Source organism: Anomaloglossus baeobatrachus, chromosome 5 (assembly GCF_048569485.1).
Source record: "Anomaloglossus baeobatrachus isolate aAnoBae1 chromosome 5, aAnoBae1.hap1, whole genome shotgun sequence".
Taxonomy (NCBI): Eukaryota; Metazoa; Chordata; class Amphibia; order Anura; family Aromobatidae; genus Anomaloglossus; species Anomaloglossus baeobatrachus.
In genome coordinates this window covers 573672631-573685992 of record NC_134357.1, presented here as the reverse complement: position 1 = coordinate 573685992, position 13362 = coordinate 573672631, and the positions used below count along the sequence as shown (strand labels likewise).

Genomic DNA, 13362 nt, shown 5'->3' with positions numbered 1-13362 from the left:
TCTGAAGGCATCTCCCTCGTTAACTTGTAATCAATGAAGTAGTTAAAAGGTCTGGGGTTGATTACAGGTGTGTGGTTTTGCATTTGGAAGCTGTTGCTGTGACCAGACAACATGCGGTCTAAGGAACTCTCAATTGAGGTGAAGCAGAACATCCTGAGGCTGAAAAAAAAGAAAAAATCCATCAGAGAGATAGCAGACATGCTTGGAGTAGCAAAATCAACAGTCGGGTACATTCTGAGAAAAAAGGAATTGACTGGTGAGCTTGGGAACTCAAAAAGGCCTGGGCGTCCACGGATGACAACAGTGGTGGATGATCGCCGCATACTTTCTTTGGTGAAGAAGAACCCGTTCACAACATCAACTGAAGTCCAGAACACTCTCAGTGAAGTAGGTGTATCTGTCTCTAAGTAAACAGTAAAGAGAAGACTCCATGAAAGTAAATACAAAGGGTTCACATCTAGATGCAAACCATTCATCAATTCCAAAAATAGACAGGCCAGAGTTAAATTTGCTGAAAAACACCTCATGAAGCCAGCTCAGTTCTGGAAAAGTATTCTATGGACAGATGAGACAAAGATCAACCTGTACCAGAATGATGGGAAGAAAAAAGTTTGGAGAAGAAAGGGAACGGCACATGATCCAAGGCACACCACATCCTCTGTAAAACATGGTGGAGGCAACGTGATGGCATGGGCATGCATGGCTTTCAATGGCACTGGGTTACTTGTGTTTATTGATGACATAACAGCAGACAAGAATAGCCGGATGAATTCTGAAGTGTACCGGGATATACTTTCAGCCCAGATTCAGCCAAATGCCGCAAAGTTGATCGGACGGCGCTTCATAGTACAGATGGACAATGAACCCAAGCATACAACCAAAGCTACCCAGGAGTTCATGAGTGCAAAAAAGTGGAACATTCTGCAATGGCCAAGTCAATCACCAGATCTTAACCCAATTGAGCATGCACTTCACTTGCTCAAATCCAGACTTAAGACGGAAAGACCCACAAACAAGCAAGACCTGAAGGTTGCGGCTGTAAAGGCCTGGCAAAGCATTAAGAAGGAGGAAACCCAGCGTTTGGTGATGTCCATGGGTTCCAGACTTAAGGCAGTGATTGCCTCCAAAGGATTCACAACAAAATATTGAAAATAAAAATATTTTGTTTGGGTTTGGTTTATTTGTCCAGTTACTTTTGACCTCCTAAAATGTGGAGTGTTTGTAAAGAAATGTGTACAATTCCTACAATTTCTATCAGATATTTTTGTTCAAACCTTCAAATTAAACGTTACAATCTGCACTTGAATTCTGTTGTAGAGGTTTCATTTCAAATCCAATGTGGTGGCATGCAGAGCCCAACTCGCGAAAATTGTGTCACTGTCCAAATATTTCTGGACCTAACTGTATATACATACACATTTAAATACATACATCCTCACACATTATTATTCAGGTTTTTCAATTTGTATCATTGGAGAATAAATGGTGTCATGGGTTTACATGTTATTCCAAAGTTTCCCCTTTGTCTCATGCAGTTTCCTTGTAGTCTAGTTAGATAGATCTAATATGCGATCTTTTGAGAACGCACATGTTATCCAAATAGTAATGCGGGTCGCATATGCAATCGATCGGTGTTCTAACAGCTACTTATGTGCGATTCTTGCTTATAATCAACTTATATGAGCTCTTGTGGCTCCCTTAATTCTTCCATCATTTATATTATTTTTAAAAAAAAAGAAATCAATATTAACACTGGTATAATAATAATTGGCATAAGAAACGGATGGTACGGAGGATCTGGAGAATAACCCCAATTGTAACAATAATCCAAAAAGGGCTTCCTAATATTTTGCTGAAACGCGTTGTGTAAAAAACAGGAGCTTTTTTATTACTATTAATAATAAAGCAAATCACCTTACTAGACTGGCAGCCCATTCATTAGCCCTCAACCAGATCGAAATCTTATCCACTACAGATTTGTGATAAGCACTATTTGAAGGGAGAGTCATCAAACACATTTCACTAGAGCTTTTGGGATATTACCCCTGTAACAGTGTCAGTAGCAGATACCCACCATAACAGTGCTAAATACCAACTAAAACCTCAGGATACAGCCAGGCTCCTTTCTCTTGGGCCTTGCATTTAAGAATTCCTGTCTCTGCATGGTACACAGGTGGAGTACAGCTTGGCAGCCCGCCTGATTTAATAATATGGGCGTCACCTAATAGGCTGCGGACTTGTGACAGTGTTAACTGAATGTGTGAACAGCGCTCTATGCAAGTCATCAGTGTGCAGTTTTACCATCCAGCAGTAGTCCCCTCCATTTCATGGAAGTGCATGTGTGATTTTCTCCTCCTGCACCTGTGATGCCTCCACTTAGTGGGGGTTTAGCTGTATCCTGGTAGAGTATTAATTTTTGGCTTGGGCGATGTACACACCGCAACCCATCTTTGCTGTAGGCAAATTCTGAAAGCAAGAATGACTGCTCCACTCTGTTAGTTTTCTCATGGTTGGCATGACTTGATTTACCAGTTAAACAATTCAATTATTCACAACATGAAAAAGGTTCCTTCCCTGTGCGGCTTCTTCACATGTTCACATGTTTAACAAGATCTGATTTTAGAATAACATTTTCCACATTCAGAACATAAAAATGGTTTATTTTGTGTGATATTTTTGATGGTAAACAAGACTTGATTTCCTAGTAAAACATTTCCCACATTCTGAACATGAAAATGGCTTCTCCCCTGTGTGAATTTTCTGATGTCTAACAAAGTCTGATTTCTGAATAAAACATTTCGCACATTCTGAACATGAAAATGGCTTCTCCCCTGTGTGAATTTTCTGATGTGTAACAAAGTCTGATTTCTGAATAAAACATTTCCCACACTCTGAACATGAAAATGGCCTCTCCCCTGTGTGAATTTTCTGATGTCTAACAAAATCTGATTTCTGAATAAAACATTTCCCACATTCTGAACATAAAAATGGCTTCTCCCCTGTGTGAATTTTCTGATGTCTAACAAAGGATGATTTCTGAATAAAACATTTCCCACACTCTGAACATGAAAATGGGTTCTTCCTAGAGTTAATTTTTTGATCGTTAGCAAGAAATATTCTTGGAGTAAAACATTTTTCACATTCTGGGCTTGAAAATGGCTTCTCCCCTATGTGAGATCTTTGATGTTTAAAAAGATCTGATTTCTGAATAAAACATTTCCCACACTCTACACATGAAAATGGCTTCTCCCCTGTGTGAATTTTGTAATGTTTAACAAGATCTGATTTCTGAATAAAACATTTCCCACATTCTTGACATGAAAATGGCTTCTTACCAGTGTGATATTTTTGATGGTCAACAAGATTTGATTTCCTGGTAAAACATTTCCCACATTTTAAACATGAAAATGGCTTCTCCTCTGTGTGAGTTTTTTGATGGCTATTAAGATTTGATTTCCTGGTAAAACATTTCTCACATTTTAAACATGAAAATAGCTTCTCATTTGTAGGAGCCGTTACATGTTTCACTTCCCTTCTGTAACTTTTATGTTGCTCACAATTCTGTGATAAATCGGAATTTTGGACTTGTTTCAAAAACTCAGATGATAGAGCTTTCCGAGAAAGGACTGGAGGCATATCTGGGACAACAGCATGCTCTTCATATGTATCATGTGTGATACTTTGATTGTCGGTTTTAAATTCTGAAGATATTATACGTCCATCTGAACTCCCAATACAGTCATCTGCTAAAAATAAGCACAAAGTTATTAGTTTTTAATGATATTATCTTGAAAGTACATTTATTTTTTTTAAACCATAACATCAAAAATTAAATTAGAGAAAAAAATATTCTGAATCCGTTGTCCAATATCGAGATTTAAGAGTTACATCTTTGTTAATTCGGATCTCCTATTCCTAGCACCAGTTCTCTGGAATGTGCTACAGCAAATAATCTGATTGATTGTCACAATGTCACTGCAGGATAATGAGGGACAGGGGGCTCCTATAATGTCCCTCATGCTAGGGGACCCTAAGCTATTCCTAATCTCTGCATTACCCCTGAAGATGGAGATGCCGGAGTCCTGTGCCTTACTATTCTCCTAACTAGATCTAATCTGTGATCCCCCAGGGAAGGAAAGGACAGGAATATGATGGAAATACAGATTAAGACAAACGGGAAACACAGATTTAGACAGACGGGACACATTGCAAACTCACAGAATTAATAAATTAGTGATAGACTAAAGAGAAAAGCAAGAGCAGGAAGGCAGCAACAAAAGGACAACAAGGATTAACACCACAACCGCTCACAGTAATAATGCACAACAACCACTGGTAAGTCTGGATCACAACACCTCACTAGACCAGTATAGGTAACCTATAGTTGCCATTAATGAGATAGTCCAGCCAGCATATACAGAACAGGAGCGAACAATACTTACTCCTCTACAGCATGTGTTCAAAGACATTAACAAGCAGCCCAGCAGAGAATAACTCTTGCTAGCCTGCCCAAGCCTGTGGTTCGATGCCTGTTTCTCCCTGTGCTGTTCACAGACAGAGAAGTTAACAGGCAGAGTACCAGAATCTATCATTTCCAAAGATCCTGACGCTGCCATGACAGTTGGCAAAACCTGAAAAAGTCCCCTTGTAACTTTGATCCACAACATAGACAATTTCAAGGAGATTTTTTTTCAAAGAAAAAAATAAAATAGTTAGGGACAGATGCTAGATATTTAACGGGGTTGTCCGGGACTGTAAAGCTGATGGCCTATCCTTAGGCTTGTAACCAAAGCAAATAGCAGGGTCTTGCAGTCTGTGCAAATAAATATTAGGGCTCCAATTCATCAAGATCGGCGATGTACACTGAAAAATGACGTCAGGGACTGGAGTGAGATTTCTGGCATAGGGAACGCCGCAGTTTGTTATGAATTAGAGAATCGGTGGCATCACACCCTTCTTCTGGCCAAGCTCTACCCATTTTGGCAAACCTGGTTAAAATTGGCGTGAACAAACACACACACACACACACACACACACCCAGCCTGTCTCCTCTTCAGCTTTAAACTCCAGCAATTAATAGACCTTTTGTCACATGATATGATGTAAAAAAAAGTCCTTAAGCAGTCCTATAATTGGTATATAAATACCGGGCCCCTAGGAGAATGGGGGCCCTGTGAAATTGTCCAGTTTGCTCTTCCTTTCCCCTAATACCAGTCCTGCATGCCAGCCTGTGTCCTGTTCAGTTTAGACTTCTGCAATTAAAGCCTGCTTTACACGTTGCAATTTCGCATACGATATCGTATGCGATTTGCAACGCCCCCATCGTATGTGCAGCACGTTCAATTTGTTGAACATGCCGCACAAACGATTAACCCCCGTCACACATACTTACCTTCCATACGACCTCGATGTGGGCGGCGAACGTCCACTTCCTGGAGTTGGAGGGACGTTTGGTGTCACATCGACGTCACGCGGCAGCCGGCCAATAGAAGCGGAGGGGCGGAGCTGAGCGGGGCGTAAACATCCCGCCCACCTCCTTCCTTCCGCATTGTGGGCCGGGAGCCGCAGGAGGCAGGTGAGATCTGTCTCACACTGCGATGTGCGCTACCCCGGGTACGATGAACAATCTGACGTTCAATTGGTCAGGAATGAACGACGTGCATGCGATAAACGGTTTTTCGTTCAATCGAAATTGCACGTCGCTGTCACACGCTACAACATACCTTACGATGCCGGATGTGCGTCACTTACGACGTGGCCCCGCCGACACATCCTAAGATATCTTGTAGCGTGTAAAGTGGGCTTTAGAGACCTTTGGTTACATCATGTCACATGACTTTGAAGTCATCAAAGGTCCTCAAACAATCAACTTCAGAATACAACTGATTGGGTCACTAAGAGAGCGGGGTTCCTGATAAATTGTTCAGTTTGACTCCTCCCAACACTGGCCCTGACTGTAACTAGGGCTTATTTATGTAGTAGGGCTCAAGCATTGTCCAAAAATCCCATAAAATCATGCTATGTCTTATTTTCAGTTTTGGTCATCATTTCTGGGAAACAGGGTATTCATGAACCCTCTGAAGGTCTTTGAATTGCCTTCATAACGACATAGAAAAGGGACTAGAAACAAACAGCAGAAGAAGCAGAAGCAAAGAAAATACAGCTGAAAAAAACAGAGCAGAAAGTCTAAAAATGTAAACACAAAATTAGTGCAGAAAGTACATGAGTAGAAATCTCTTACAGGATAGAACTGGAGGAAACACATCCTGAGGAACATCGGGATCTTCTTGTTTACAGTCCTGTGGGAGAAGAGGACGTGGACATCTCTCTGGTGTTGTCCTCTTACTGCATAGACCTGGAGGAGACACATAGAGGGACTGAATTAATTCCTTACATACAGATAATTATAGGCCGTGTGTATTTAGTCCTGTCTATTACCTGGTGATGTGAGGGGCTGGGGAACCTCCATCATGACGTCCTTGTAGAGATCTTTGTGTCCTTCTAAATACTCCCACTCCTCCATGGAGAAATAGACGGTGACGTCCTGACACCTTATAGGAACCTGACACATACAATGATACCGTCACCACCGATCCCTTCATAGCGTTACTGTATAATGTCCCAGCATTCCCAGCAGTGTCACCTCTCCAGTCCGCAGCTCAATCATCTTGTAGTTGAGTTCTAGGATCTTCTGGTCATTGATGTCCTCATGTATCAGGGGGTGAGGTGGAGGCCCCGTGATTGGGCTCAGGGGTCTTCCCCATTCCTCAGACACAGGGGCTTGACAGCGCTCACTAGAGGTCTTCTTCCCTACTGTGTAATTCTGGTTATGGAGAGACACAGTAATAAATCTCACTACAGACATTTCCAGAGTCCTCACCTCTCCAGTTCTGTCCATCTGTTATTCCCATAGATAAGAATGATGTAATGTAACGTCATCAGAATCTCTCACCCCTCCAGTAAGCCAGAAGAGGATCTCTAGGGTGAGGTGTAATATCCTCTCCGCCATCTTGTCCCTGTCCATATCCATCCTTGATGGGTCAATCAGGAGAATTCTCTTATATAGAAGATCTCCACTGAGAGGATCCAATATTGTAGGGACCTGAATGGGGAGAAGATCACGAAGTAACATCATAAAGAATCCGGTGTTATAAGACAATTACTGGAGATAACCGTTCACTAGATAGAGATGATTGCCGCGCTGCCATGAGTTCAGACTAACTCTGTTGCCTCATTACAGTGAATGGATCATTTGAGGGTTTCATCTGAATTATGTCAATTGAATAATTACATGTAAACCTGTCATGCTAAAAGGTTCAGTGAGGGCCTCACTGCGCCTTAAATCAGGCTTATCCAGGGGGGCATGATGAAGTGCCTACCCAGTCATCACCAGAGACTCTGAGGTTGGACTTTGTTGACAGTAGGCACCAGTTACCAATACAGGGCAGTCCCTGGTTGTTGTGTTCCACCAAGAGGCTGAGCGGTGTATCGTGAGAAAGATGGTGTGGGAACCACTGCCTCTAGGGAAGAACAGGAAGGGTAAACCCTGTCACTTACTCTGAGGAACCCTGAGTTCCCCGATGTCCCAAGACAGGTTCTTTCACATCGTGCGGCAATTACGTGTCTATCCCTGTCTTACCCTAATCACAACCGTGTCTAGTGAGCAGGGCAGAAGGAACACTAGTCCTGCTTTATGATAATGACAAAACTTCATTCCCAAACAACAAGTGGTAAAAAAGGGGGATGGAAGAGAAATGAATAAAAAGGGAGATAATCAAATCACCAAATAAAATTTCCAAGCAGCAATCTCCAGGATCAAATTCAAAACAATTTCTCTTTCCATGGCTCTCACCTCCATGCCAGCACCATGGAAAAGTAAGTTATCACTGGAAACTACCGAGGTAAAGTGGAGAGAACTTACACCAGGGGAAGTGCAAAAATCAGAACAGCTGAGACAATTCAGGATGGTAAGCCAAGAAAAACACAAATGTCTGCTTAACCCTAGCAGCGCTACCACAAGGATCGTCTGCACAGCTAAGTGGAAAGCAAAGTAGATCCAACTAGTGCTGGCTTGCGCGGTGACCTTCTGACCCATGGGATAGGGGCGAGTCCTGCTTTATGATAATGACAAAAAAGGAAAATGACAGACAAAGGAAAATGACAGACAAAGGAAAAAGAAACTGCATTCCCAAACAACAAGTGGTAAAAAAGGGGGATGGAAAGAGACATGAATAAAAAGGGAGATGATCAATAGGAAGACACCAAAGAAAACTTCCAGGCAGCAATCTCCAGGATCAAATTCAAAACAATTTCTCTTTCCATGGCTCTCACCTCCATGCCAGGACCATGAAAAAGTAAGTTATCACTGGCAACTACTGAGGTAAAGTGCTGAGTACTTATACCAGGGGGAGTGCAAAAATCAGAACAGCTGAGATAACTCAGGATGGTAAGCCAAGAAAGACACAAGGATCTGCTTAACCCTAGCAGCACCAGCACAAGGATAGTCTGCACAGCTAAGTGAAAGGCAAAGCAGATCCAACTAGTGCTAGCTTGCGATGTGACCTTCTGACCCATGGGATAGGGATGATGTCTCTCTGTCTGATAACCTGGTGTCGAAACCCTGATGTAAGTGCTCAGTGTAGAGAACGGGATAAATGTCATCCAGAAGTCACAGACAGATGGAGAAGTCACATCTATGATCAGCTCTAATCCTGCTGTGGTGCCGCTGAGGCTTCAGGTGCCACAGGGTACTGCACCTCAATTAGGGTGTAGTATTTATCCCGGGTTCAAGGAGGGTCAGTACCAGTTCCACCAACACACATACACACAGTTACAGTGGGTTGCCCTCCTCAATGGGGACCGGCCCAGGATCGGGTCACAGTAGGGGGTCACTACAGCGGTGGATTTACAGGACGCCACCGCACCAGGGGCTCCCTGATCTACTGGAACCGGGGAGTCAGGGTCAGGGAGAAGCAACCACCAGAGGGAGTCAGGAGCACACACTGGGAAGAGCAGGTTGACCTAGTGAGAGTAGTGAACCAGCCGATGCAGTGGTTGGGGGCAACAGCTTGGAACACACAACACAACTACAAAAGGAGAGAACAGCTGTAGTCATAGAGCAGAGCAGACGTGCCGCAAGGCAGCTCTGTGGGCCAAGGCATTTGAACATGGTCGCTGAGGAGAAGCAGGTAGCTGCTTCCACAGGACCAGTGCTATTGGGGTATAGAACCCTAGGGCAGGCATACTTCACGTTGTCTACCAACTCTGCAAGGGTCGCGGGAACGGCTAGAAGAGTCAACTGACCTGTCCCACAGAGTCTGCAGCCAAATAGCATATAGGATCTGGGGCTGAGGTCTTGGACCAGCCCCACATCGGAATCGCGCTATCAGCATACAGAACGGGACACTTTACTGACACTGGGATCCCCATGTGCTTCACGCTACGAGATCCGATACTTAGCACAACAAAAGAGCAAGGGCTCATAGACACACCAGATCTGACCTTCCACGGAATCGGTACTGGCTGGAGTCCATCGTTGCGGAGAACGGTACTCTAGGGCAGCGCCTGAACTCCTAGTGAGTAAAAGACCTGGAACCGCAGCCCTTGTCTCTGCCTCATCTTTACCGGTGCCGGCGCCCAACGCTGCGGAGACCACCCCCCCCCCTGTCCGTCTTCAGTCATCCTCCCCGAGGTAACCCCGCTCCGCCTGTGGGGAGCGACAGCATCCCGGCTGTGACCTTCACCATCAGCCACGGAGAGCAGCACTCGCAGCGCAGCGGTGGCCCATCCCTGGCCGTATACCACGGGTGGCGTCACGATCTAAAAAGACTTTCCTCACCGTCTTCACCACCCTCTCCCTCCATCCTACCATCCCATCCACCGCCTTCCCTCCCTTCCTGTACGTCTCGGGATGGATCACGAAACTGGGCAAGGCCAGCCCATGATGACGCAGAGGATCTGCACCCCTGGCCCGGCAACATGTGGTGTGAAAACCCCTTGACCCCGGGGTGTTACACTGCCATCTCCACCACTCTCATTACACAAGTATAAAACATAATACTGGTGGATAAAAGAAGACTGAGCATAAGGCTGCTTTCACACATCCGGCTTGAGCTCTGCGGCTCAATCCGGCTGTGCAAGCTATGCAACGGATGCGGTGAACACACCGCATCCTTTGCATAAGTTTTTACTTTGCGGCCAGTCCGTTTTTTGCCGCTTGCGGCATGCTACTGAGCATGCGCAGTGGCAAAAACCGCATGCGGCGGCCGGATGCGGTTATTGCCGCATCGCGCCGCATCCGGCCGCCATAGGCATGCATTGAAAAATGTGCCGCATCGGCGGAATGCGGCGCGATGCGTTTTTTTTTGCCGCACGAAAAAACGTGCCAGGCAACGTTCCATCCGGCTAAATCTGCCGCTTGCGGCAAAAAACGGATGGAACGCAAGGCCTTGCGGCACAATGCGGCACTAATTAAAGTCTATGCATAAAAAACGCAACCGGCAGCAAAAAAAAACGGTTGCGATTTTCCTGCAAAGTGCCGGATTGTGCCGCATTGCAGAAACCGGAGGTGTGAAAGCAGCCTTAGGCCTTCACAGCCGTCTACACATCATATGGAGATTTCATGGCAACTTCTCTCCATCTACCTGATGATCCTGAGGAACATCAGGATCTTCTTGTTTACAGTCCTGTGGGAGAAGAGGACGGGGACATCTCTCTGGTGTTGTCCTCTTACTGGATAGAACTGGAGGAGACACATACAGGGACTCAATTCATTGCTTACATACAGATAATTATAGGCCGTGTGTATTTAGTCTTGTCTATTACCTGGTGATGTGAGGGGCTGGGGAACCTCCATCATGACGTCCTTGTACATATCTTTGTGTCCTTCTAAATACTCCCACTCCTCCATGGAGAAATAGACGGTGACGTCCTGACACCTTATAGGAACCTGACACATACAATGATACCGTCACCCCCCGATCTCTTCATGGCGTTACTATATAATGTCCCAGCATTCCCAGCAGTGTCACCTCTCCAGTCAGCAGCTCAATCATCTTGTAGGTGAGTTCTAGGATCTTCTGGTCATTGATGTCCTCATGTATCGGGGGGTGAGGTGGTGGCCCCGTGATTGGTCTCAGGGGTCTTCCCCATCCCTCAGACAGAGGGGCCTGACAGCGCTCACTAGAGGTCTTCTTCACTACTGTGTAATCCTGGTTATGGAGAGACACAGTAATAAATCTCACTACAGACATTTCCAGAGTCCTCACCTCTCCAGTTCTGTCCAACTGTTATTCCCATAGATAAGAATGATGTAATGTGACGTCATCAGAATCTCTCACCTCTCCAGTAAGCCGGAAGAGGATCTCTAGGGTGAGGTGTAATATCCTCTCCGCCATCTTGTCCCTGTCCATATCCATCCTTCACGGTGCAATCAGGAGAATTCTCTTATATAGAAGATCTCCACTGAGAGGATCCGATATTATAAGGACCTGAATGGGAAGGAGAGGAGCCGATATGTAAAATACTGGATATAATAATGGAGGTGAGATATCACTTGGGTAGGAAAAAAATATCAACATAAAATGTGCTATGTAAGTAGTGAAACCGACCGGTAAAAGTAGTATATTATTTTTATAGCAATATAAATACAATGAAAAGTGATCAATTATCCATATTGCACCTAAAATGGTATCAAGCAAAAAACAAGTCCTCACTCAACTCCATCGACGCAAAAAGAATAATGTTATCGGTGTCGGAAAATGGCGACACAAACTGATTATTTTTTACAAAAGTGATTTTTATTCACCAGTAGAGATGACTGAACCTGTAGTTCAGTTTTCGGTACAAACTCAGAACCCCAGAAAACAAAAGTCATGTTCGGAATTTGGGGGTTTTACATATGTAAACCTCTCTTGCGAGGATCGCTGTGCTCGGGTACGCTCGGTGCTCAGCCCGGTGTGAGCCGCTTGCAGTGTTTGATCGGCTCGCACTGGGGGTAACAACAACGTGATCGGAAGTACTGTGCACAAACAAACAAAAGAAAATTGAAAAAACGCACTCTCCGCCGGAAGTGATGTGTTTTTGGCTGCATGTGGGTGAAGACGTGATCTGCCCAATTAACTTCAAATAAAGTTCAGGTCAAGTCCACAACCGAACTTTACAAATGTTCAGCTGGACCAGCAGAAGCCAAACATCCATGGGTCCGCTCATCTCTAGCCACCACTTAGATAATAATTAATGATATTAATGTGATATTGATATGTGATATTGCTGTAATCACACTGACCTGGAGAATCACGCTGACCGCTCACTTTCAGCACACAATGGACATAGTAAAAACAACACTAAAAAAATGGTGGAATTACTTTTTTTTCACTATACTGTGAATTTTTACTTAATTTCCAGTATATTTTATGGTAAAATGAAAAACTATGAGTTATCTTCAAAAAAAAAATAAATTTCATACAGCAATGTGGATTCAAAAATAAAAGAACAAATTGCTCCCGGAATAAGAGTAGGAAAATACGAAAGAGCAAAAACTAAACATTTCCCTGTTTTACAGTTAAGAACAGGACAATGGAATTAGGATGTGATGTATTCTTGTTTCTAACAGAAGCAGAGGGGCTCAGCATTGATTCATATGGGGCCTGTGTGATTTCCTTCAGTTGTTTATTTTAAGAATAAAAGAAAATGTTCACATGGCTCCTGTTCAGCCCCTGTGGACTACTGACCTGGCCTCTGAATTGGGGTCCTGCAAATCTATTTCCACATGGCAAGACTCTACACCGTGTGCAGAATTATTAAGCAATTAAGTATTTTGATCACATGATATTTTTTATACATGTTGTCCTACTCCAAGCTGTATAGGCTTGAGAGCCAACTACCAATTAAGTAAATCAGGTGATGTGCATCTCTGTAATGAGGAGGGGTGCGGTGTAATTGTACCACCCCGCAGGCTCTGCTGCGGCCGCCGAGCCGCTCGGATCCGTGCTCGTACTGCGGGTGGTGGCTCGAGCCTCTCACGGACCCGGGGGTCATGTCACTCTGCAAGGGAGTTGGCGCTACAAGCGGAAATTTGGGTGAGGAGGTCGACGGCCGGGGCCGCGGTGGTTTGATTTGGGATGTTAGTTCGTGACGCCACCCACGGGTTGTGGTGATTGTAGACACCACCGCTGCGGTAAAGGTATGGGGGCTCCCGGGAGCTGTGTAATGGCGCAGCTAGGTGTTGACCCCTCCGTGGGTAGGGGGTGTTGGTCCCGGGGCGAGGGCCGGGGTGCAGGGTGAAGTGTTGCGGTGCAGTGCGGTGCGGTGTCTGATGGCACTGGTGTACTCACTCTGACACAAGACCCTGGAGTCTCTGGT

At 44.7% G+C, this 13362-nt stretch overlaps 1 protein-coding gene across 1 annotated transcript; it reads right to left on the bottom strand.

Moving 5' to 3' along the window:
* Positions 1-2658: 2658 nt before the first annotated feature.
* Positions 2659-7858, bottom strand: LOC142313078 (uncharacterized). The gene is made up of 5 exons (XM_075352063.1): positions 7853-7858; positions 6644-6823; positions 6439-6562; positions 6242-6355; positions 2659-3746 (listed from the first exon to the last, which is right to left on the bottom strand). Exons 1-5 carry the CDS (start codon positions 7856-7858, stop codon positions 2659-2661), a joined length of 1512 nt encoding a protein of 503 aa, XP_075208178.1.
* Positions 7859-13362: the final 5504 nt, after the last annotated feature.

Excerpts from the sequence above, each read along its gene's own strand:
- LOC142313078 (XM_075352063.1), bottom strand. Across the intron at positions 6,356-6,438 it reads CCAGCCCCTCACATCACCAG|GTCTATGCAGTAAGAGGACA; the intron begins GTAATAGACAGG and ends TGTCTCCTCCAG. Across the intron at positions 3,747-6,241 it reads GTTTCCTCCAGTTCTATCCT|CAGATGACTGTATTGGGAGT; the intron begins GTAAGAGATTTC and ends GCTTATTTTTAG.